At 34.9% G+C, this 27,973-nt stretch overlaps 1 protein-coding gene across 1 annotated transcript in view; it reads left to right on the top strand.

The window, feature by feature from the left end:
• Positions 1–27,973, top strand: part of BMP5 (bone morphogenetic protein 5) — a 121,408-nt gene that overhangs the window by 71,502 nt on the left and 21,933 nt on the right. The window contains exon 3 of the mRNA XM_059075955.2: positions 9,843–9,991. Within this exon, the coding sequence (XP_058931938.1) occupies positions 9,843–9,991 (149 nt within the window). The remainder of the gene's footprint in view (positions 1–9,842; positions 9,992–27,973) is intronic.

Here is a 27,973-nt window from a genome sequence, read left to right on the forward strand (position 1 = left end):
TCTAATGTATATATATACACACATATGCATGCATACATATAATTGAAACTGTAACAAACTAAAGAATATTTCCCTTTTATTATCTCTTGTTGATTACATAAATAATTTTACTTCCTTTTTGATATGTTTTCAACTTCATTTTTTGCCTCTAATGGAATTTAGGGACAAAAGTTCATTATGGGTTATATGTATAAATAAATGTTACTAAATTTAAAGAAAATGAATGAATCTCTATATCTAAAATTTATAAATGCAGGTTATTAAAGAACTTTGACAGTAGTGATTGCATAAATCACTTCTGACCCTAATTTTGTCATGAAGCATAAGATATACAACTTATTATATACATACTTACATACCATAAATGTGTTTTGGTAAGAAAACAGCAATTATAGCAATTTGCATAATATTTTTATTTGTGTAGTTTTTTTTATCCCTGCAAGGGATTTATGAGGTAGATTTTATTTTAATCTTCATTTAAAGAATAAACAAAAAGCTCAGAAAGATGACTTAAAGGGCATTATTTTTCTATTACTAAACAAAGCCTAAGTGCAGCAAGTCATTGTTGAAATTTAGCAGATACCAATTCCACCTATAATTACAATTCTTTGCTTTATAAAGGTAGACTTATAATGGGACTCCTCAGAGGAGCCATGAGTCCTACACTTTCTGCTCAAGTAATAAGATACCAATGAGAACAGTTTGTTAACCCTATTTAGAAACAAGCAAAAAGATTTATTTGTCACAAGCCTATGAAACAATACCCTTGATAAAAGATTTTGGCAAAAGATGAATGGGGGTCCCATCCAAGGACTCATCTGATGTATATTAGTTTACCCAATTCGCCCTGCTGAGAAGTGATTTCATCTATAAAGAAGTTTTCACAATATACGTGAACTCCAAGGACAGTGTCATAGAGAAGTAACCAAGCACAAGCTTATTTTGGAAGATTTTCTGTGTTGTCCACTCACATTTCTTGTGTCTTTTGTGTGTGTGTGTGTGTGTGTGTGTGTGTGGTACAGGGGCCTCTCACCACTGTGGCCTCTCGCATTGCGGAGCACAGGCTCCGAACGCACAGGCCAAGCGGCCATGGCTCACGGACCCAGCCGCCCCACGGCATGTGGGATCCTCCCGGACCGGGGCACGAACCCGTGCCTCCTGCATCGGCAGGAGGACTCTCAACCACTGCAACCAGGGAAGCCCTACATTTCTTATTGTGCTGAAATAGTATAAGATATTCTGTCTTTTAAATGTGCATTTAAATATGTCCTATAAATATTTGATGCTTCTTGTGTTTACTAAAAATCCCTCTATTCGACTCTCCTTGTTCCTACTATTCCACATTATTTCTCTTCTCCATATCTTAGTGAAGTTCATGCTATAAAACTTTGCTTTAAAAAACATCACTTTCGGGCTTCCCTGGTGGCGCAGTGGTTGAGAGTCCGCCTGCTGATGCAGGGGACGCGGGTTCGTGTCCCGGTCTGGGAGGATCCTGCATACGGCTGGGCCCGTGAGCCATGGCCGCTGAGCCTGCGCGTCTGCAGCCTGTGCTCCGCAACAGGAAAGGCCACAACAATGAGAGGCCCGCGTACCGCAGAAAAAATAATAAATAAACACATAACTTTCTTATCTTTTATTCACCCCTCAACCTACTGCAGTTTGATAACTCCACTCTACTGATTATCCACCAACGTTCTTCTGGCTATCAAATCTTCTAGAAACTTTTTTGTTCTTCCCATTCTTCTCAGTATTTGATATTGCTGACCACCTCCTATTTAATATGTGAAATATTAATACTGGATTAAGGCCCATGCTAGTGACCTCATCTTAACTTGATTACATGGTCACTCCTTGGCTCCATCTCCTACCATCTTGTTTTAGGCTGGTGGCTCAGCTCAACCTTTCAGTACTCCAATCCAAAAACCAATTATATTTCAATGTAAAGAGGGAAGTTAAAGGATGGTTTGGGACTAAAAAGGGAGCTACAGTGATATAAGAGAAAGTGTTCTGAAAATGGAGTATAGAAACCTGGGTTCTGGTTATCCAACTGGGTGAGTGACCATGGGAAATAATTTGATTTCTCTTTAAGCTTTCTCATCAATCAAATAACAGTTTGGCTACATAATTTGTATCTCACTTAATTCTAGTATTCAGTGATTTATTTTGTTCACTTTCAGAGGTAGACTCCCAGGCAGCTGACTTCACATCAAACATTCCTGGTTATAATTTTTATTTGGGGCTTATAATGAGAATGCTTCATTACTTCCATTATTCAGCTATGTAGAAAGTAGAAGGAGTTAACATTTCAAGCATCCAAAACCACATGCATAGTATGCTACTAGGCATGTTTGTGTACCTGATTATAAGAAGGATCATGAAGAAGAATATGGTACGATCGTATAAAAATATTTGGCTTACTCAAGTTAAAGATCAAAGAAATTAGAGGAGGAAATTGAATATTTATATAATTGGATATGTTTATAGACAGATATATAATAAATATAATAGTAGCAGTTAAATGGTAAAAAGATATAATCGTTTATTAATATAATTTTTACATATTTTAATCATGTTATATAAAATTTCATTAATGTAGTCATATTCCTTGTTTCACTTTGAAAATATATATGTAGAGACTTTTTTCAAACTTTTCACATGCATGTTTGACATCATCACTATGGCCATATTTTGAATGATATATCACGATATTACAAAGTTCATCATCTTCAGATTCATCTATGTTGTTATAAAAGTAGCATTTTTTGAGTCTGTGTATAATGCTGTCATCAGAAATGTTAACAAAAGCACTAATTCACACTTTTTTTTGTTGTTAGTTCGTTTTTAAGTATTTTTTACTGAAGCATAATTGACATATAACTTTATATTAGTTTCAGGCATACAATATAATGATCTAATATCTGCATATATTACAAAATGATCACTGCAGTTAAATTCTGTCACCATACCTAGTTAGAAATTTTCTTTCTTATGATTAGAACTTTAAGGACCTACTCTCTCAGCAACTTTCAAAATATGTAATACAATATTATTAACTACAGACATTTACCATGCTGTACATTACAGCCCGATGACTTACTTTTTTTTTTTTTTTTTTTTTGTGGTACGCGGGCCTCTCACTGCTGTGGCCTCTCCCACTGTGGAGCACAGGCTCCGGACGCATAGGCCCAGCGGCCATGGCCCACGGGCCCAGCCGCTCTGTGGCATGTGGGATCCTCCCGGACCGGGGCACGAACCCGTGTCCCCTGCATCGGCAGGCGGACTCTCAACCACTGCGCCACCAGGGAAGCCCGACTTACTTATTTTTTAACTGGAGGTTTACACCTCTGGACCTATTTCACCCATTTCTTTCATTCCCACCCCCTGCCTCTTGTAACCACTAATCTGTACCCTGTATCTATGAGCTTGGGCTTTGTTTGTTTGTTGTTTTTGTTTTGTTTTGTTTTAGATTCCACATATAAGTGATAGTGTTTGTCTTTCTTCATCTGGCTTATTTCAATTATTATAATGCCCTCAAGGTCCATTCATGTCACAAATGGCAAGATTTCATTTTTTATGGCAGAATAATATTCCATTGTGTGTGTGTGTGAGTGTGTGTGTGTGTGTGTGTGTATGCCACATTTTCTGTTGATGGACACTTAGGTTGTTTCCATATCTTGGCTATTGTAAATAATATTGCAATGAACATGGGGATATGTGTATCTTTTTGAGTAAGTGTTTTCATTTTCTTCAATAAATAACCAGAATTACTGGCCCAAATGATAGTTGTTTTTTTTTCAATTTTTTGAGGTGCCTCCACACTGTTTTCTGTAGTGACTGCACCAACTTACATTCCCACTAACAGTGCACAAGTGTTCCTTTTCCTCTACATACTCACCAACGTCTGTTATTTCTTGTCTTTTTAATACATAATAGCCATTCTAACAGGTATAAAGTTATATCTCATTGTAGTTTTGATTTGCATTTCCCTGATTATTAGTGATGTTCAGCATCTTTTCATGTACTTGTCCATCTGTATGTCTTCTGCCCATTTTTAAATAGATTTTTTTTTGCTATTGAGTTGTATAAGTTCTTTATATATTTTTGATATTAACTCCTTATCAGATATATGATTTGCAAATATTTTCTCCCATTCCATAGGTTGTGTTTTCATTTTGTTGACGGTTTCCTTTGCTGTGCAAAAGCTTTTTAATTTGATGTTGCTCCATTTGTTTATTTTTGCTTTTGTCACTTTTGCCTTTGGTGTCAGAGCCAAAAAAAAAAAAATCATTGCAAAGACCAATATCAAGGAGTTTACTGGCTATGTTTTCTTCTAGGAGTTTTATGGTTTCAGGTTTTACATTCAAGTCTTTAATTCATTTTAAGTTAAGGTTGTGTATGGTGTAAGATAACAGTCCTGTTTCATTCTTTTGCATGTGGCTGTCCTGTTTTCACAACACTTTATTGAAGAGACTGTCTTTCCACGTTGTATATTCTTGGTTCTTTCATTGTAAATTAATTAACCCATATACATGGGTTTATTTCTTGGCTCTTTATACTGCTCCATTGATCTATGTGTCTGTTTCTGTGCCAATATCAAATTGTTTTGATTAGTATAACTTTGTAAGTGTGATGCCTCTAGTTTTGTTCTTCTTTCTCCAGATTGCTTTGGTTATTCGGGGTCTTTGTGGTTCTGTACAAATTTTAGGATTCTATGTTCTATTTCTGGTAAAAATGTCTGACAAACTAGGTAAAGATTCAACTATAATTTTCTCTCTTCCATATAGATCTTCAGATTATATTATACTTGGTCTTCACAAAATCTCTTAAGGCAGTGATTATCATAATAACTTTTAGTCATGGGGAAACAGAGGTTGAGGAATTCCTTTATTGTTCAAGCTCTGTCTGCCCCCCAAATTCTAGTTTATTTTATTACAATACACTTTATTTCTTCCAGTGTCATAGTCTTAGATATGTAAGATTCTTTATTTTCAGATGAGTGGTAAAAATGATGATAATTCAAATTTTGCTGAATTTGGCTCCTACTGCTCAGTCTTTAGTGAAGTTCCTACCCTTTTGGTATTTTGAGGCTCCCAAGGCATGTATAAAAAACCCATTCCTCTCTCAGTAAAATAAAAAGCACCCTTGCCAAGCCAAGCAGTATCTTCAACCCTACCAATTTCCCATGAAAACACATGTTTAAACCTCTCATTATGATAGAAGTAAGATATGCTCACATGTATTTGTATTGAACTCTAACTGTATCTACATTTCTACATATTATTTTTTGCCTTTGATTAATTATATTCAGTATATCTATATATTTCATATCCAATAAACCTGTGTGATGCAAATCCTTTATCTGTTCAATATGACTCTGTATTTAACAACTTCATGATAGCTTCATTTAACTGTATGAGAAATTATTATGCTTATCTGTATCATACTCAAGACAAAGGTTCAAATTCTATCTGAAAAAGAAAAATACAAATTTTCATCATTATGAGTTATTTTGATCAATATAAATTGACTTTCACATATTAGTTTTTGAAAACATTTCAATGTGGATAATTGCTATAATATCTATAAACACAGATGTTCACATTCAGGATTATTCTTGCCTTTAAAAAATTTTTTAAAATAGTTTTATGGGTTGAACCATGTTCCCCTCTCTCCTCTATTCATATATTGAAGTCCTGGCCTCCAGTATCTCAGAATGTGATTTTATTTGGAAACAGAGTTTTTAATGAGGTAACTCAATTAAAATAAGGGTGAGTCTTAATCCAATATGACTAGAGTCCTTATAAAAATGGAAAATTTGGATGCAATGATGTACACATAGGGAAGGTGATATGAAGATGCAGAGAGGAAACAGCCATCTACAAACCAACGAGATTCTTCACTCACAGCCCTCAACAGAACCAACCCTGCCAACACCTTGAGTTTGGACATCCAGACTCCAGAACTGTGAGACAATAAATTTCTAGTGTTTCAGCCACTCAGGCTCTGGTACTTTGTTATGGCAGCCTTAGGATACTAACACAGTGACATTCTGAAATGCTTGCATACATCCATGTAGGTGGACTTTATTTCCTTTACTAGAATGCAGATTTTAATTTTAGTTTCATCACTGTAATTGTACATAATATAAAATAATTATATTATAGATTTATTTCTGCTACAGATGAATATATTTTTCTACATATATATTTTCTTTGTACTGCATTCCTTTTAAATACATTAATCTTTAAAATTTTCTTTTATTAGATGTAAGAATTTCTTTAAAAAATGGTAAAAGTGATAAGGCAAGTCAACTTTAACAAGATTATATAATACTGCTTATAGGATATATTTAGTATATTCTGCTATTTCCAGGGAGATAAGTGCTCTTCTTTAGTGGAATAATTTTATACTTCCAAAGAAATCATTTCTTGATTTCTGCAGAATGGATAGGAATTTATTTTTAAGATGCTGTTATGAAAGTTGCTACATGAGTGAAAATTACAAAATTATTACCAATGTGCTTATTAAAAATAGACTTGAGGACTTCCCTGGTGACGCAGTGGTTGGAATCCACCTGCCAATGCAGGGGACATGGGTTCAATCCCTAGTCCGGGAAAATTCCACATACTATAGAGTAACTAAGCCCGTGAGCCACAACTACTGAGCCGGCACTCTAGAGCTTGTGAGCCATAAACCCACGTGCCCAAACTACTGACGGCTGTGTGTCTAGAGCCAGTGCTCCGCAACAAGCGAAGCCACTGCAATGAGAAGCCCACGCACCTCAAAGAGAGTAGACCCTGTTCGCCCCTACTAGAGAAAGCCCGCACGCAGCAACAAAAACCCAACACAGCCAAAAGATAAATTTTAAAAAAATACATAAATAAATAAACAGACTTGACTCTCCTAAAGCATATTCTCTTGTCTGTAGGTAATGCAGAAGAGCTCTTTACACAAAAGGAAAGAAGAGAAATTAAAGAATAGAAGTTAACAGTCAAGAATAAAATAGTTTTGCTCAAGAATAGGAATCCGGGCTTCCCTGGTGGCACAGTGGTTGAGGGTCCGCCTGCCGATGCAGGGGACGCGGGTTCGTGCCCCGGTCTGGGAGGGTCCCACGTGCCGCGGAGCGGCTGGGCCCGTGAGCCATGGCTGCTGGGCCTGTGCGTCTGGAGCCTGTGCTCCGCAGCGGGAGAGGCCACAGCAGTGAGAGGCCCGCGTACCGCAAAAAAAAAAAAAAAAAAAAAAAAAAAAAAAAAAGAAATCCATGAAGCTTATTAAGACAACTGATCATTCATAACTTTTCAGAGGTGAACTAGAAATATATGGATTTTTTCAAATCATACTATTGGCCTAGGTTTACCTTTCAATGAATTAGATTTGCATCACTGAAATTCAGATATTTAGGGTTTGCTTGGGTCTGTTGGCTGATGCTTTTTCTAAATATATTCATTAAAACTGAAACTATTTTCCTCATAGACATGCTTAACAGTGTTGAGACTTGAATATGAATAGTTAGAGAAATTTTTTTTTCTGGAAAAGTAGCACAATTTAAAAATAATAGAAAATACACCTAAATAACTACATAAAGATATTTGTTAACTAGTTGAAATTGCTCTCAGAATTTACCTCTTTGTTCTTTTTTGTTTTTTCAAATGTTTATTTATATCACACCAAAGGATGGCATTTTATGCTTTGCAGAGTTTATTAGAACATCTTTACCATATTTCAAATGAAAGCAGGCTTTGAAAGCAGGATAGCACTTGTGTATTTTCCAAGCTACAAGGTGAATCCTTCTTCTGTTTAAGAAGCTAATAACGTGGTTAAGTTACTTCCAAGATTACAGTCTCAAAGACATTTTTTAAATATTTCAAAAATTTAAGAATAATCCATATTTTCTTAGATTCTGTTTATTTGGTAGGTTTTCCAATTTAGGAGGAAGAGGGAGAATTTGATTTACATTCCATCACACTGTGAAAATAATGGGTCCTTAAAATTCAAGTGGGAATGAATTAATATTTTCATTGAATTGTAGTATATGCCTCTCATATGTCTGCGGTGACTCAAACTGAGTCCTGTATTGGATGTGAAAAAGTGTCTGTAACCCTCCTTTGGTAATCACTATGATTAAAATTGTGAAGGAGAATTAAAGCTGCATATTTTGGTGTACGGTAGCTGGACAATATAATTGATCATAAAACATTAATTTTAAGTTCTCTAGGTTAATGGAAGAATGGTATAAATCAAGTTTAATTAAAGAAATGGAGAGGTACCTTCTAAAATATTGACTGAGATTCTTTACTTCTGCTATAGCTCAGTTTTCAATTATAGATTTTTTCTAAGAAAATAATAAATATGCATGATTTGATTTTATTCAAAATTAGATTTTTACATTTTGTAAGCCACCTTTAAAGTGACTTCTAAGATACAGATAGATGGAAAATACAGTAGAATAGTATTTAACATAGCTTATTATGACATAGCTTTGATCTTCCTCATATGAATAATATGCTGTCAGATTCAGCACAGTCATAAAATGCATAATAGTGTATTTCTATTCTACTTTGATGGAGTTCCATTGTTTTTACCATCAACCTATCTGAGCCTTAATTTCATCAATATAAAAATCTATTGTAAAGATTAAATGTCACATAGAGAACAGACCTGTGGTTGCCAAGGGAGAGGGGTGTGTGGGGGGAATGGATTGGGAGTTTGGGATTAACAGATGCAAACTATTATATATAGTATGGATAAACAACAAAGTCCTACTGTATAACACAGGGAACTATATTCAATATCCTGTGATAAACCATAATGGAAAATAATACGGAAAAGGATGTGTATACATATATGTATAACTGAATCATGTTGCTGTACAGCAGAAATTAACACAACACTGTAAATCAACTATACTTCAATAAAACAAATTAAAATAAAGATTAAACATCAAAAAGATGTAGCACTTAGCTCAGAAGCTGCCTGTAGTAAGGATATAATAAATAAAATAATTCATTATAGTTTGACAAATACTCATATATTAGTAAATTTAATACTAAAGTTAAGATTGATAAATGTTAATAACAGTAACACTATGGAGATTATCCTAAAACATACAAGTTTATATGCATAGGTACGACTGTCCCCAGGGGACTTGTGTGCAAAGAAAGTGTTAAAGTGAGTCAGGGAAGAGCCATAGCTCAATCTACGGGATTTCTCCCTTAATCCAGTGGTATACTTGGTGACCCTCTCTTGGCCTCTGGGATCCATAAAATAATTAATTATATAATAAAAATAGAAAATGAAATAAAAATGAAAAATATATGTAATAAAAATGGAAAAAAGTATAATGCAAGTGGTAAACAAAAGGAAAACTCCCTCTAAAACAGAGGCTTGCATCAGAGCCTGCCTGCCCTCCATCTCCTTGGAGAATCCACATCCGTCCAGACTGGAGCAGCTACTTTCACTTCTGTCTCTATTCAGTTTAACCCTTGCTTGTGTACTTGCCAGTGTACTGCTACTTATAGGTAATGGTTTGGGAAAACACCGATTATCAGGGACCAAACCAAGACCACTAAGTCCCTTTGTAAAGGAAACTTGACAGTGAAGAGCAGGCAAATGGAAATTACTATCAGATATTCCTAATCTGCACCAGGTTTGGGCTGGGATTCCAGCAATAAAACGTTTTGTATCTTATTACTCATCACTTGAGTCCTTTGTTCCTCTTATTCTTTAATGAACTCCTGTTATTGTAAGAGTGCTTTTGTAGTGTTTTCACTTAAGTGTAGGAAATGATGATCTTCATTCAAACCTGTAACTCTTTTTTGCTGTTGTTGTCTTTCTTCTTTTAGGGATGCAGATCTGTTCTTGTTAGACACAAGAAAGGCCCAAGCTCTAGATGTGGGTTGGCTTGTCTTTGATATCACTGTGACCAGCAATCATTGGGTGATTAATCCACAGAACAATTTGGGCTTACAGCTCTGTGCAGAAACAGGAGATGGTAAGCACTGAATTTCATAAATTTTGGGGAGTTCTGGTTTGGACACATTGAGAGTTACCTCTTTTTGTGAGATTTAACCAATGTATATTTTATACACACAATGTGCAAAGTGGTGCATTCTATAAGATAGGGCAATATATTCATTAGTTAATTTATTTATAAACACATTACTGAACACACATTTATTGTCAGGCTCTGCAGTGGGTGTGGGGTGTAAAAACTTAAGTTCTGTTCCTGCTCTTGCAGTTTTTAGTCTTGTGTTGAAGACATGTATGCAAACAAGTAGAACTACTGTGATATAACAATACTGAAAGAAAGTGATGTATAAAATGCTATGGATCTATGTCTTGATTTTGTGGTGCTTACACAACTATATAATCTGTAAAAATGTATAGAATTGTACACTAAAGTAGAATGGTTATTACCATATTCAAAGTATATCTCAAAAACCTGACATAAAAAGAAATATATATCAAAACAGATGATAGGGAAACAGACAAAGGACCTACCATAATACAGAGGAGGGGATGGAACAAAAGAGTCATAAAAAACTGCAGAAAATGATACTGAGTTAGGTCTTAACATATTATAACATTTGGTCAAAGACAACAGCTCCAGAATCACTTCTGGGAGAGATCTGTTGACTGAAAAGAAAAAAAAAAAGCACAACCTAAAAGTTGAGAGTTATGTTTTACTTGGTGGACAAAACTGGGGACTTAAGTCCAGGACACAGCATCTGAGGTAACTCTAAGGGACAGCTCCAAAGAGGTGGAGGAGGAGTCAGGATATACAGGAGTCTTTGCAACAAAGACCAGGTAGTCAGAACATAAAAAGATTATTGTTAATTAAAGAAAACTAGGCATCTCAAGTTAAGAAATTTATGTATGGGAAGATGCAAGAGTCTGGGCTTATTGAAATCATTCCTTTGATATGCATCTCAGCTGTCTGGGGTCAGTATCATGTGCTTTCTCATCCTGAGTCTCCTCAGGGTGCACCATCAGGGGGCAGCTGCAGTGGCTGATGGTTTGACGGTAGGCATCCTGTTTCCACCCCAACTTCCCTCAGGGCTCATTTTTGGGGTGGCTGTAGTGTGATGGCTTGTTGGCTGCAACATTCTTTGTTTACTGATATGGCAGGTGTCATTCTTAGTCCACAGGTCTATAGGAAATTTTTTTTGAGAAGCTCCAGATGTTATTCTTATGCTCAGAAATGCTCACTGAGTAGCGATGTGCTGTGTGCTTGGCTTGATGCTGAAGATAAAATAGTGAGCAAGTACAGAGATGGCTTCACGAGGCTTGCAGTTGAGTGAGGCATGAGGTAGTCAGCACATAAAATTATTGAATGCACTTTGCTACACACTAAGAGTCCAATGGACTCTGAGTGTAGAACAGTGAGCAAAATCGAGCTACAGTTTTTAAAGATCAGGAAGCTGTATCTAGGGGAAGAAATTGGAGGGCCGTATACTATTTAGTTCTATATTGCTTTCAATTCATCCTTTTCTCTCTGAAAAGTACTTTATATCTTGTTTATCCTTTTCCTTTGATTGATTTCTCTTATATTTTAGGGGTAATTTTACTTTAAATGAAATATTATTTATGTGATTTTTGGAGCCTAAAATAAACTAACATTTCACTTCTTTCAAAGTTTTCCAAATTCATTTTTTAAAAGTTAGGTTTGAGATACACAGCCTTTTGTTGCTCTTCTTTGGTTCTTTAATATTGTTTGATATGAAAATATTAAAATGATTAAATATGCTAGACAAGCTGGCCTTTTGTATTTAAGCCAGAGCAGACAGACCACCTTTTATTTGCAACAATGGAATCTGAATACGTTTACTTCTCAGCAAAAGTAATTGGAAGTCATGAAAAAATGAAACTCAGGAAAGTCTCCTTTCAAATTCATTTGTTGACTATTATTCATTTATTCATTTGTTCGGCATAAAATCTTCGAATGCCTATTCATGTAAGACAAAGTGTTAAGGAGACAATGACCTGGGAGACAGACGAATATAGCTACTTAAAAAAGACTAAAGTGCCCTAAATCCTAAAAATAGTGATACAATCAAGATGCTATAGGAAACATAAGGAGATGGTTAAGTCCTAATGGAGCCAAAGAACTGTGGTCTGGGCTAGGTCAGCTGGATAAGACTTCAAGAAATGAAGATGAGGAGGGAGAGGGTGTGGTGGTGAGAAAGGAGGAGAGAGGTAGTTCCTGGATAAGGAAACAATGTCAGCAAATACATATAATAGCAAAAAGGCATGGTGTTGTCTAGAACATTCAGCAGTCCAGATTTGGCTAGAACAGCTTTCATGTATAAGTATGATTGCAGATGCTATTAGGAAAGTGATTTGGAGACAAATCATGGAATGCACATGACATCTAATTTATGTGTATATTCTTGTAACTTGACCACAGGTCATTAAAGAACTAGACTTGCTGCTTTATTCAATCAGAGCAACACTTTGATGATTACATATTTGAATGAATATCTGTTTCTAAAGGTCATGGACGTGTATTTCTGGTTCAAAATGGTACCCTTGGTACTTGGTACCGTGCAGGTTGTAGGTATTAAAAACATGTTTTGAATGATTGTTGAGTGAGTTTGTGACTTTAAAGGCTCTTATAGAGCACCTGTCATTGAACATGTTACTCTTTTTTTTTTTAATTGATAGTGGATTTATAATGTTGTGTTAGTTTCTGGTGTTCAGTAAAGTGATTCAGTTATGTATATATACTTTTTCATATTCTTTTCCATTATGGTTTATTATAGGATATAGAATATAGTTCCCTGTGCTATACAGCAGGATCTTGTTATTTATCGATTTTTTATATATGAACATGTTACCCTTAAGAAGACATTCCAAACTGTAAATTTGGGGTGATTATTAACCAAACCAATTTGGTGTAACACAGGAGAATTTTATACCACAAACCACAGTACAGTAATTAAAATCGTTTCAATCATAAGGTGAGGAGAAAGTCAGTGATATAGATTATTAAATTTTGTTTATCCTGCTTCCACAAAGAAAAAATAGCTAAGAGATCTAAATATATTCTGGAAATCAAAAGACTGTTGAAATCAAAAGTAGCATCATGATTCCTCAGAGGAACTGTGGAAAGTACGTCAGTTGGTAAAATATTCTTTTTAGAAATTTGATAAGTGAACTGCCATGGATTTGGCAGGAGAGTTTAGGGATATTCTATTGATTTTTTTTCATGCAGAATAAATAATTCTCTGAGTTTCAAATGTCTGTTTCAGCTAAATAAAGCAAACATATGATCAAGCAAATGGAGAGGAAACACTGCTGCTTCTTAATGGCAAAATCTAGAAATTCCATACAAGTGGTTGTATCCAATTGTGCTAAATCAGTTTCAGAATTTTCTAACACTCCCTCATGGTGGTTAATAACCCTTTATGATAAAATAGGTACTCTTTTTTTAGCAGCAAATGGATAGATTTAGGTCTGTCTTATAATTTAAGATGTTCAGTTCCCTAAATTATAAACATATATTAATTACCTGGCTTGTTAGATCCTTATTAAAATTGTTAATAAAACTATGGTAATTGGTATCATATCCTATATATATGTATATCTTATATATATATGTCATATATATATATATATATATATATATATATATATATATATATATACATACACAGAGTTTATTACCCAGATAGCAATTTAATCTAGCTTTTAAGACTTGGGTTTTCTCCCCAAACAGTGTAATTTTCCATTGTTTGATGCTTTATATAGTTTAAACCTACCAAGTAAATTAATTCTTTTTTTTCAAATTTGGGTTTATAGAACAATTTAGAGATGGAAAAACAAAGATAGTATTTTAGGGATCATTAGAATGTCTTTTTAAAAACCCTATGTTTTCAGACATTTTAGGTTTGGCAATACTCAGAGTAAATTTTGCCAATGACTTTTTCCCTTCTATTCAAACCCACTTATATGTCAAGGAAAATTCAATCCGTATGTTTCTGATTCATTTGTATTCAAGTCATCAAAATGTTGTTTTGTCAGAGTATTGTTCAATGTCCAAGAAACAGTATAAGGTTCTTTATAATAAGACTCTAAAATCCATTTTTCTTTCGACAAAGTTGTGACATAATTTCCAAGCGTATCAAGGTAAAAATTCAGATTTAAAGTCAGAGATTTCAAAGTTTCACTAAATTTTGTAGCCAAATCAAGGAAAAATAAAAGATTTCAGAGGTGTGAAACTATCAAATTAAATTCATTGTCATTAATGCTTAAATATAATATAAATAAATTTATAGTTATTGTTATAACTTAGAGTTTAAGGTTTTGATACTTAATTTAAATAAAGAGAATAAAGAAATAGAATCGATGGCTCCATTCTGGAAATATAAATTCTAAGAAGAAATCGTTAGGAAAACTAGATCCAAATCTAGGCTCTAACAAAATATTTTACATTTTAACCGTAGTGTTAATTAAATGAGTGTAATGGTAACTACCTTCCAAGGACTGTGTGAGACTATATTAAGAAATAATACCCGGAACGTGGTGAAACAGGAATAAAGGTGTTTGGGTTGAATTGGACAACGAAATGCATACTGACTTAACTCTACATGGTACTCCTTAAATTAGGATCAATTCTTTCATTATGGAGATTTTACAGATGATTTAATAAGACTTTAGATAAATTCACAAATTATAGTCCACTGGAGAGAGGTAAGATTGTTGATATATATTCTTAAATCTTGAGTTGGAAGCATAGTGTATAGTTAGTTATGTTATTAGGCACAAGTCTAATAACTTTGGTTTATGAAATGGTTATTGGTAGGAAGCTTTTAAATACATCGGATCTATGGTATGAAGCCAACAGAAATGAACATTCAGAGATATGTGTCATGATCAATTGATTGCTTATATTGGCTAGGTCTTCATGGGCACTGGAGAATATCAAATTATTTGTACTTAATATGGTATTTTTCTTGAGGCCCAACAATTTTATTCTTAGAAAAAAATGACATGGTTATTTGGGGGATAACTAACTGCATCAATGAATATAAGGGAAACGACCCTTGTTATAGGGTAATATACAAGGATAATTGATTAAAGGCTGGTGTACATAACTATCAGAAAAAATTTTCAACCCAGAGATGCCTCAGTGTAAATTACTATCATTTGGCTTCATAAACCTAGTAGCAAACGTTACACATCAGCATGGCTTCTTACAAGCAGTAGTTTAATGCTCATAGAAAACATGGTTAATAAAACATTGATCATCTTTTATAAAGAGTGGGACCCAAGAACTCCTAATATATGTTGTGCTAACTTTTTTAGCAAATTGCATAAAATCTCCACTACACAAGTGATATTTCCCATTAAAAAACTCAGAAAATGAAGATACTCTATGAATTGATTGGAAACACATCATAGAAGACCTCTTTGAAAGTCAAGGAAACAAACCCTTGTAATTATTGCCTCCTCGGGACATAGCCCATGTTGGTTAGCAGGTATACTTCCCAGACATTGTAAAGGGGTAAAGTTATAGCTTTTTAATATTTTTTGCTTGTTAGTACACAAAAGTTTTCTCTCTTCCATTTTTAGAAATTATATATGTACATAAATATATTGATATTTCAGAGCTTTTCTAAAAGCACCAACAATTTCATCCTCTTTTATTTCCACCAACATTATTATTCAAATTATAGAAGAGGTCTTAACTTTAGTTATCAGTACAATTAAACTGAAAGTGAGTATTTTAAAACTTTTATTACCCAGGGTTTCGCCATGTTCTCTACCCTTCCACTTGGAATTTTTGGGCTCATTCCTGCAAATTGACAACTGTCACACCTACATTAATAAGAAATGGGATTAGGTTTTCTTTTTCTACAACCTTGAACTGTGGCTTGTTCCTATTGTTCCTTATTATGTGAAGAGTAATTTAAAGTACTGATAAAATTTTCCTCCAAAACTACAATATCCTGTGATATCTTCTAAATATGCTGTCTTAAATCAGATTTTTCAAAAATTCCGTGACATCTTTTGAATTACAGAATACACACTCCTAATTAGAAATATCTATTCTATAATCTAAAGTCCTCATGTCATTATATATTAAATTAATATGTGAGTTACTAACTTGATATTCTTTTACTTTTATTAAATGTGAGCATCTTTGTCTGAGAGAGATGAGGAGTTCTTAATGTGATATCTGCTTAAATTTAGTAAGTCCTGGAATCTGCTCCTTTTCAATGCAAGTATCTGATTAAATAAGTTTGTTGTGCTATCCTTAGATTCCCAAATACAGTCTTTTTTAACTCAGGGGAAAATTTTCTAAATTAAGCCCTTGTGTTGCCAGATGACTATTTATCTGTCTCAAGGGTCAAATGATCTATGTGGCTGGTTAATCTGAATATCAGCTGACATAGTGCTAATAAGTAGCAGAAGAAATTCAGAGATCAAGGGTGATATTTTTCTTTTTGTCCTGCTGTTTTGACTACAGTTTCTCATTATTATGTATCTCAGTTCAAAAAGTTGAATTATGTCCACTTATCAGAAGATCTCTTAAATATTTTAAGATCTGATAATATTCTCTTCCCTTATCTGAACTTTATCTTTTAAAGCAATTAAGTCTTTTTTGTTCATAAAACCATATGGCTCCCTGTTGCTGAATTTATGGTGCTGACAATTGGTTTCAAACAAATAAATGAGAGTCTCTACTTCCAAGAAACTGCAAAAATCACATATCTTGCTAAATGTTCTGATAGGAAAAAGGAACGTATACTCCTATGTTTGTCTTAGGTAAATATTAGTATAAATGAAGTACTTCTTTATGTTTAATATTTAATGCTGAGGATAATTAGAGCATACTTGCTTGACTTATGGATGAATATTTAAGAGTAAATTAGGAGGACAGTTGAAGAATAATTATCTTCAAATACTTAAATAAATACAGTGAATAAGTAAAATTAAATTTTCCCAGTAGTCAGGAATTAAATCAATGTGTAAAAAGGACAGATTGAAGGCATAAGAATAAAATGTCTAAGACCTGGGAGTTAATGGCTATGGAATTATTTGTATTGTGAGGGAATGAGCTCGTGTGACTAGAAGAATTCACTATTTATTTGACCTTTTGTCTAGGGATTATTATATTGACTGTGATAATTTCTCAGGTAATTGTAATTTATATATTTATACTTTAAGCATTATACACATATAAAAATTATATTCAGAGAGGGTACCGTGAATAGATATGTACCATCTTAAGGAGCTTGGTATTAAATAGCTTCATTCAAACCAAAACTCAAGATATTATATAAAATCAGAGATGGAGAAATGGATAAAGGGAAGTAAGAAATATTAGACATCTTTTGGGGTAAATCTGTGTGTGTGTGTTTGTGTGTGTGTGTGTACAAAGAGGGGTAATACCCAGGCATAAACAAATTCCCAACTGATCATGTGAAGAATCAGATAAGTTCATAGCTGAAAATCTATAATTATTAAGGTGTCTAGAGAGCTCTTATTACAACATTTAAGTAGGATTATATTTTCTTTTTCTTTAAGTGCCACAATACATTTTTCAGTATCATAACGAAACGTAAAACTTAATCTAAATTTCTCCAGAACATTTTAAAATGGCTTCTGTTTCTATCATATTTCTATAGAATTTTAAAAACATTAAAACATGAATAAATCTATGGCAATATGTCAGTTTCTAAGAAGATCTTGTTTTTTGGGTTTTTTTTTTTTTTTGGTATGAATCAAGCCATAAGAGAGATTTAAAAGATAGCTAAGCAAAACAACTGCCTTGGTCATTTTATGTGAATAATTCAGAAGAGTTTCCATTGAGAAGAATTCCTGTATCTTTGTGGTAAAAATGACTAGATTTCTACTGAAAATAAGTACGACATGGATTTCCTCTGGGGTTTAAGATCAGTATTTGTTAATTTTCCAAACCCATGTAATCTGTGACTTATGGATTTTCTAACTTGTGTAATACCTTAAAGCACATCAGAGAACGTAAATCCTTCCAGTGTGCTTAGATTTTTACTCTTTTCCCACTGCATAAAAATGAGCAAAATCATCAATATGTCTTTCATGGCTAGAGAACTAAACATAAATATAGGAGCACTGTTAAATTTCTACTTTGTTCAACCTAAGTTCTTATTAATTCTCTTAGTCATATACGATTTTTATAAACTATACTTTATGTATTTCAAACTCACTCAACTTAGCAAAACTTATTTTCTATCTATACAAATAGCTGCTTTTCTAAACTCTGATTTTGGCAGTACTTTTTTTTTCTTCCATGCTAATATTTCGTATTTTTTAGTTTTCATGATTAATTCAGGTTTTATTTCCTAGGTTCATCTGTAGTTCATATAAAATAAGTATTCAAACCATGTATTTGCTATAGTGGTCAATCAAAATAATATTAATAACTAACGGAAACTAATATTTCCTGAGCGTATTAGATGCCAGCCATTTGGTGAGCTTTTTAAGTGGAATGTCTACTTTATCTTTACTATTTTCCCATTTTGTACACAAGGAAACTTAGCCTTAGAAAGCTCAAGAATCTTGCCCTTGAATCTAAAAATGATTTGTTTTCCTATCCAGATCTTATACACTATGACTCTCACAAATGATATGAATTTTATATAAATTCCAAACTGAAAAAATTAATGCATTTTTATAATTTCCAAACAGGACAGTGCTATTAATAATGATTGTTATAGAACAAAATTGAACTTTATGTTGGATCTGTTGGTAATTACCTTTGGGTTTTTATATTTTCTGTCTGGAATTTAACTGTGATCTGACCCACAACAGGTAACAGCATTTTTACCATATTTTTTAAAAAATATCTAACTATTTCAGTATTTCTCATAGCTCCTTACACAATTATCATTAATTTGATGAATTTATAGACTGAAAAGAAGAAAAAAGTAACTATTTTCCTTCCAGTGATCAGCTTCAACATGTAATTAAATTTTGCCAAATTTAATTTATTTTGAATTTCATAACAAACATCCCCCTCCTTTTGTGCCCTGTGTCTCTCACTAATGTATTTTGCTAGGTTCTCCTTCCCTGTTTTCTCTCCTCTGTTTTACTGTCCTTAATCCACACTCCCCATTATAGAATCCTCATGTCTACCTCCCCCACCATCCTTTTTAAGTGTCAACTGGTACTCAAGTTTGTAGTTTCAATCATGGTGCAGCAAACTCATCTGAGACTAGTCAAGCATGCAATTTCCAAAACATATTAATTGATTATTTTGCAAAAAGTCAGAATGAAATTCATCCTTTCTCTCATCTCGCCATTCCCCCTTTCCCAGCATCAAGGCTGAAGGTGACCTGGTATTATTCCAGACCTAAAGAGGACTCCCTGAATTGTATTTTGGGGAGTGCATATTGGGGTAATATTTTCCTCAAAAATTGAAAAGAAAAATCTATGGCATATAAAACACGTTTTTAATTTTTCACTGTGTTTAGCTTTGCTTTTTAACTTTTTTTTCCCTATGAGCAGAGGGTGAGCCATAACTGCTTTGCTAAAACCTCATATGTTGAACAAAATGGTTTGAATGTAATTTACAGATGCCTTAGTTCTTTGGAAAATGAAGAATCACGATGCTGGTTTCTTTTTAAATATATATATCCATTTTGTTATCTCTATTATATTTTTCTCTGGTTGGTACTCTGAAATGGGCCTCCAGAGCCTAGTTTAATTTTGTATAATGATTGGTAGAGAGAAAATGGTTTTTCTTTAAAAATAGATTTGACTATAGAATATAATCAGTAATAAATTGGAAAACTTGGATTTGCTGTTTTACTATGTCTATTATATATACAATGTTTTAAAACCAGGTTTTAAAGGCAATTTCCTTGTTTTAATTTATAGTATGTTTATATTTGAAGGAGAGCCACTTGGTAAACATCATTTGCTTATCCAAAATTTAGCGTCACAATCTAAAAACATACATGAAAAAGAATTTTGAAATCAATGATTGAAAGTAAGCAGATAAAACAGGAGTTAGTCCTCCTTCATTATCTGGTGAAAGAGGTATTTTACCATTGTTTTAGATTTCCCTTAATGAAAAGGGATATGGAAGTGTTTGGCGACATCTGTATTTCTGCTTTGGATTTTCCTTAATTCAAAACAGTAACTGTGGAGCGCCCATCTTGCCAAACAAATCCCAAGGTCAGAAACATATTCCAGTTTTTGTTGTTTGTTATATTCTCTATTCTAGGCTCTAACTCTGCTTTGACTAATGATCTGAGGGGTAAATATGTTCATGGTAGTATTGATTTGGGGCCATGCAGAATATAAGATTCTTCGTATTCTTATCGTATGGAGTTAACTCCGTCTCTTCCATTGTTCTTTCCCCTATAAGTTTAACATCGCTGAACGTATTTCTTAAAGACATATTGCAGAGCAAGGGCAGTGCTGGTTTTGCATCAAGAGTACAGAGCACAATGGGAAGAAGAGAGAGCCTTTACTCGTTTAAGGCATCAGCAGTCACTGGTGCTGAGGCTAAACTTTGACTCAGCTGGTGTAGACTCACAGGGAAAAAGGAAAACCAAAACAAACCAAAGCATCTACCCACCAAAGCCAACAGTATATATTACAAGTGGGGATCAAAACTTGAAATTAGACAGAAAATACTTTGATAGGGAAATTACATATCTCAGCTCCTTGAACATGGATTCCAACTTCTCTGCAGTCGAACTTGTCAAGTTTCAATTTGAGGGAAATGGAAAGTGGTGGGGGGGACCACCTGAGTTGTCATGGCTGGAAGGAGTGTTGAATGGTCTTCCCACTCACTAAGGAAAGTCTGACCTTAAACATCACAAAACCAACAGCTACCACAGTGTCCTTGACAAACGCAATGTGTGTATCACTGCCAGACCCAGGAGATGGATGGATTCCTCCAATCTTTTCAAGGTGGGGAGCAGAGGTCGAACCGGAAAGCATCAGCCCTAAACAATCTCTAACAGAGGGGAACTCTGTGTACTTTAGGATAGTACTTAGGGTCGACAGGGCTGAGTTAAAAACATGACCCTTCTCTGAGCCTTATTTTATTCATTTAAAAAATGTAACCATTGTTTTTTGGGGAGGAGTACTTAAGATGATGTATGTAAAACAACTGATAAATTACCAAGCTTCAAAATGGCAGCTGTTGTTTCTTTCTTAACTTCAGAAGGACTGAACTGGCTCATCTTCTCAAATCCCAATTTCCCTGATGCTTTTGAAAGGCTTGCTTGTTATGACTTTTGGGTACCAGCTCTATTTATGAGTGGAGGTATTCAGATGATTTCTCTGTGAGGTGATAAACTGATAGAAACATGATAGTTCTACTTAGGTTGTGAGATCAGATTTGCTTCTGACCCACGCTGACCAAAAGGTAAACACCCTGGGAACCCAACTGTTATTTTGCATGTGGACAGGTCAGAAGGACGCTTTTGCTCTGGGGTCCACCATGAAATCATGGTGGCGTGAGGTCTCACTTGGTCCCTTATGTGGGGCAGGCCAGCTCACATTCTGCTGTGGCCAGAGACATGAGAAAAAGTGAAGAAAGATTTTGCTTCTCTTTGCTCAGAAGAATGTTTTGTGATCCAATCTTCATATGTGAAGGAAAGAACTAAGTCCCAAATGTCTTAACTCCACTTTTTTTTCTTTTTTGGCAAAAAGTAGACACTTAACATGGTATATACATTACATATTCAGTATCAGGCCTTCACTATGTATTTTGGAAAACACCTTTTAATTCCTTTCACTCTTTCTCTTTATTAAATGTCAAAATGATTTATTTCTCCTCCATTTTGGTAGTCCTTGACTATTCTAAAGATTCAAGAAGTAGCTTATGATCATTTCACAGGTTCATGTATCAAATTGAAAGGGAAGGTCAAACATTTAATGAACTATGTTTTTCTGTATGATAAAAGTTCTTTTTGAATAATATATCATATAAGCTGGTAAAAAAGAATGTTTCCTTTAGACACTCATAAATTTCCCAAGTAACTGCATTAAGTTCGTTGCAAAGAGTACTTTAATCCACTAGAGATAAAATGCAGAGTCTGAAATTAATTTCACTGCTCTGAAACAAACTCAAATGAGTTTGACATCTAAAAGCTTTTCTTCATTGATATCTTAACACGTAAAAATAGTTTTTGAAGATGTTTTGGTTGATTTCTGCTGAAACCCTGCTTTCATTATAGTTTTATTTAACTCCCCTGTGATTTTAAAGGAAAGAAGTATATGTGTGTGTACACATTTTTTATTTTAAGAAGTCACATAATAACTGGAAAAGGGACTAAAAATAATTTACTCTTCCCATGGTTTTGTGAAAAGAATGTTTCTGCTTTCTTAAAATAAATGAGACCTGTAAAATCAACAGCTAACCAATCTTTTGGGGGCATGTGACAGATGTCTGTAAAACTCATAGGGCCTCAGGGGAAAGGCTCTATATATAAAGAGAGGAACTATTAAAAAGTAAGTAAGTGCTTATGTGAAGGTGAACTACAATTCCTAGTTTGAGATTCATATTTCCACTAGCTGAAAAGAGGGCCCCAGTAAAAAGCATTTGTAGGGCTTGTCACGCCTGAGACAGTAAGCCTCCACATTTCAGACCATGTCCCATGGAAGGAGACTAATCCCTTTCCATCATCTCAGTCCCACCCTCAGTGCAATAAAAGATTTGAATATTCTGGAAAGCTTCCCCAACAAGGCATAAACCTCTGGCCCTGCTCCTTTATGCTTCTTGGCCTTTTTTCCTCCAGGCAACCCCCCACCCCACCTTTCAGAAACTTCTTGAGCTACAGTTCTCAACTATTTGCATTTTCCCCCCGTCATGCCTTGAGCCATCATACCCATGTTTCTAACCAAATATCCCAATTTCTTTACTAATCCCCATGACTTTCTCAGACAGCAGGGCGTGACAATCCCTTCTATAAACATTTTAGAAAGAACAGAAACTCTTTAAAAAAATCTCTTCCTCTTTTATAACTTTATCCTTCCCATACCCCAATCCTAGAGGAAAATGAATTTCTTCTATTGCAGTGTTACCAGGAATTTACCAGGAATTGTAACCACATTTCTTGTCTGCAGATAATACTCAACCCACCATTCATGTTAGCACGTAAGGATATGGTCCCCTGTTGCCCTCTGTGGATGTCATACCCCCAATGTTTCTTTTCTTCTTTATCATCAGCTATAGATTCTTATCCTTATTCACACATGTTATTAAACTTGACCCTTCTTTTGTTTTTCATACTATTTATTTTTGTATTTATTTATTTATTATTTATTTTATTTTATTTTTGGCTGCATTGGGTCTTTTTTTTTAAAAAAAACCATCTTTATTGGAGTATAACTGTTTTACAACAGTGTGTTAGTTTTTCCTTTGCAACAAATTGAATCAGTTATACATATACATATGTTCCCATATCTCTTCCTTCTTGCGTCACCCTCTCTCCCACCCTCCCTATCCCACCCCTCTAGGTGGTCACAAAGAACAGAGGTGATCTCCCTGTGCTACGCAGCAGCTTCCCACTAGCTATCTAATTTACATTTGGTAGTGTATATATGTCCCTGCCACTCTCTCACTTCGTCACAGCTTACCCTTCCCCCTTCCCATATCCTCAAGTCCATGCTCTAGTAAGTCTGTGTTTTATTCCCGTCCTACCACTAATCTCTTCATGACATTTTTTTTTCTTAGATTCCATATATATGTTCTAGCATACAGTATTTGTTTTTCTCCCTCTGACTTACTTCACTCTGTATGACAGACTCCAGGTCTATCCACCTCATTACAAATAACTCAGTTTCATTTCTTTTAATGGCTGAGTAATATTCCATTGTATATATGTGCCACATCTTCTTTATCCATTCATCTGTTGATGGACACTTAGGTTGCTTAGTTGTGACACATGGGATCTTCATTGAGGCACGCGGGATCTTTTGTTGTGACAATGGGCTTCTCTCCAGTTGTGGAGTGAAGGTTTTTCTCTCTCTAGTTGTGGCAAGCAGGTTCCACAGTGTGTGGGCTCTGTAGTTCGTGGCATGCAGGCTCTCTAGTTGAGGCGCATGAGCTCAGTAGTTGTGGTGTGCGGACATAGTTGTCTCTTGGCATGTGGGATCTTAGTTCCCTGACCAGGGATTGAACCCTCATCCCCTGCACTGTAAAGCAGATTCTTTACCACTGGACCACCAGGGAAGTCCTGTTACTTTTTAATAATAACTGTATAATTGTCAACATATAATTATATAGAACAAAGTGGTTATCTTTAAATTTACTCTTTTAAATGTTGGGATAAAGAAGAAAATGAAAAGATCTAGCAAAGAAATTGCATGATGAGCCTGGCTAGTTAAACAGAAGCCCAGAATCACCATGAAGAATCACTAAAAAAAAAAAAAAAAAGAATCACTAAAAAAAATCTAATTACCTTGTACTCTGAAGTTCAATACCAATATATTTTTTAACCAGTACCACATTACTGGGAGTTTTCAGTATCACTGAAATAGTTTAAAATCCCAGCTTTTCATTGTTTTTGTTTGAGATTGTAAGGCAATGTAAACCATCTTAAAATCAGGAAACTTCTGAGCACGAATGTAAAATTCTATTTATGATACTTCAAATATCTGGCAGTAGGTCTGTGCTTTTACTATAAAACTAGAAACTATGCAAATTTTTCATCAAAGTATGACATAGTTAAAATTCATAGTGAGATTACAATTTGCTTAATTTAAGATTTCACTGAGTTAAAACGTATATGGAATTTAAGTAGACAAAATTCTATCTCCCCCACATTCCTTAAAATCTGATATAAAAATGATTTAGTCTATATGCCGGGTAGAGAATTCTGCACATTTTAAATCATCTGTTTCTAAAAAGGGTACGATTCCAGTATAATTTAGAGCCACGAAAACTATAATTTAAGAGTACCAGAATCAGATTTAATCACAGATTGAAACTAAGCAAACAGCAAGAGAATATGTGAATAAGAAACAGCGCAGTGATTTGTTTTCTGTGAACTAGTCCACAAATGATGCTGTAAGCGTCTTTTGAAATGAAGAATAGGTAATTTGTGCACAAGTTTCATCACAGGTGTTTTGGGTTAAGTGTTCAATACTGTGGGTTTATAGGAAAGAAAACAGTGGAATTTATGCTAACATCTTATAGTGATATCAACGTTTAGATTCTGATAAATCCTCAAGTGAATGTTTTTCAAATTGTGTATTCTGGAGGGAAACTAAATGCTCATATTTGGAACCACTTGTCCTTATAAGATCAACATGTCTCTAAAGAGCTGTTTTGTCAGAAGCTCCTTTAATAACCCTGTTTTTAAAGAAATAAACATTTTGAAAGTCACATTTTCCAAGAAGAATGGTCTGAAATACAAAACTGGTGAGTTGGGGATGGCTCTTTGGTTTGCCAGCCTCCCAGGCTTATATAAAGTCATAAGGGTCAGAGGAGAAGATCTGGATGTTCTTGAATCCATCTTCAGTTACGGCAAAATGTGTACGTCAAAGCGCCAGCCTCACATACTATGTTCTTGATACCTGTGTGAAAAGAATAATTATTTCTTTAGACGATACCATCCTAACCCCATCTTTATTCATTCTGTAGTTAATAAAACTGAGAAATGCCCATATATTTGCTTCTCAAATTGCTTCTCTTCCCTCAGTACCTGTTGAGTAATTTCGAGATGAAAACAAGAAGTCCAGGATAGGAATAGTTCTAAAAAACATTCACATGGAAAGATTTAATGGGCATTCTTTTAATAAATGCAAGAGATGATACCTCTGCACGTAACGAACTCTGGGCCCCCATATTTTTTCTCATCACCCTTTCTTTTTTTTTTTTTTTTTTTGCGGTACGCGAGCCTCTCACTGTTGTGGCTTCTCCCGTTGCGGAGCACAGGCTCCGGACGCGCAGGCTCAGGGGCCATGGCTCACGGGCCCAGCCGCTCCTCGGCATGTGAGATCTTTCCGGACCGGGGCACGAACCCGTGTCCCCTGCATTGGCAAGCAGGCTCTCAACCACTGGGCCACCAGGGAGGCCCTCTCATCATCCTTTTACTTTATGATCCAAGAATTCTGTGATACAGAAACCTGGGATAATTGGGCACCATGTTTCTTTGGGTCTAGCTGCCATCAGTGAAATCACTGGAATGCTGGTATATCCTTCAAAGAACCTTTTCTATCTCCTCTCCCATTTGTGTGGGAGATCCCATGTGTATTTAAACTTGAACGACTCCCAGCAATCAAGTTCTTCTCCCTCTCTTGCTCTCATTCCACCCATTTAGCCCTTCCCTCTTCCTAGTGTACAACATCAGATGTGACACAAAGGAAGTGTCCTCTTGTTTTAGGACCATTTCCTCCCATCACTTGCCCTGCCTCGCATTTTGGGACAGTTTATGATCCACCTTAAAACTCCCAATGCCGTGAAATTGCTGCTTTGCTTGCCTTTGAACTCTACCTTTCTCTGAAGCTGGTGCTGGTACAGGAACTCATCTTGGACCTACCTACATTCTGGTGCTGCCATCTTGTACCATTGTGGAGCTACTTGGAAGCCACTCTTCTGATGTAGGAAGAATCTTTGGCCACCACTTGCATCACACCATTAACCAAACTCCAAAGTAGGGCTCCCTTGCCCTCCCAGGATTTTACAGGGACTTTGGGTAAAAATAGGTCTGTTAGATTTTCTTGAATCCCCTGGTTCTTAAGAATTTAATCATGCAAACATTGGAGCAAGGCCAGAGGAGACACTGAGTTACAGACTCAAAATCCCTGCTTCCTTATACTCACTGGGATATTGTGCTGAATCTGTACTCTAGGGGTTCACCTGTTGCTTTCGATGAGTTCTCTCCCTTCAGGTTTTTCTATTCTCTTCCAAATATATGCCTGGTGAATTTAGCTTACCCATGTTCTAGCTATGCCTAAACTTGTCTGAATCCTAAAATGATTCAGCTTGGATTCAAGCTGGTGTCCCTTATCACTCTTTTATTTTAATGCTCTTTTTATTACCCCAAGTTATGTTTATTTCCACTGTATATTCTTTTCTATTTTTTCAGTTATACATATGCATATTTATTCTTTTTCATCCTTTTCCATTATGGTTTATCACAGGATACAGAATATTAGTTCCCTGGGCTATGCAGTAGGATTTTGTTGTTTATCCATCCTATATATAATAGTTTGCATCTGCTATCCACTGTATATTCAATCCTTAATGTATATATGTTTCCTACCTACATTTTTTAATAAGTCAAAAATGAAGATTAGCTTTGAAAAATAAAACCACGGTAATACACACCTACATATAGTTTTCCTAAATCAAAATGGTTTAGGTTGGTTTCTTTACTGATATATTTGCAGTATCTAAAAACATCCTGTAGCTTTCATAATAAAATTCAACATTGTTAAATAGATTTTATAAAATAGTCACTATTTTTAATACCTGCAATATAGTCTGGGTTTCTATTAGCACTTCTAAGGAAAATAACTGTTCAGCCCTATTCAAAAGGTTCAGTCAACATAATCAAGGGAGGTATAATGTGTCTGAAGGACAAGGTCATATAGTTAATGCTTCCACAGTGTAGCTCAAGATCAAGAGTCACTGAGTAAGTATGAACTTATGGAATCTTAATAGTCATATCATTGCTGAAGTGGAAAGGAAACCAAGAGGAAACTTAATAATATCAAAAGTTATTTTAAAGGGAGTTCACATTGGTTTGAAGGGGACTTTGCTTCACACACAATATCCACCTTTGTAAAGCCCAAGAAACCCATATTTGTCACACACACACATCTTTACAGTTTTCAAAACATAAATATTGAGAGCAGTCTTCTTTCTCCACAGATAAAAATCAAAATATTGAAAATCTTTTGAATAATAACAAAAGGAATCCTCTTGCAAACCCAAGGAAACTTGAAACTCTGGGTTCAATGCTTATTTAACTGGAAAAGGGTCAGTGTGTATTGTAATGAATGGAAAACTGATTTT

The sequence above is a fragment of the Kogia breviceps genome, chromosome 10, assembly GCF_026419965.1.
Source record: "Kogia breviceps isolate mKogBre1 chromosome 10, mKogBre1 haplotype 1, whole genome shotgun sequence".
Taxonomy (NCBI): domain Eukaryota; kingdom Metazoa; phylum Chordata; class Mammalia; order Artiodactyla; family Physeteridae; genus Kogia; species Kogia breviceps.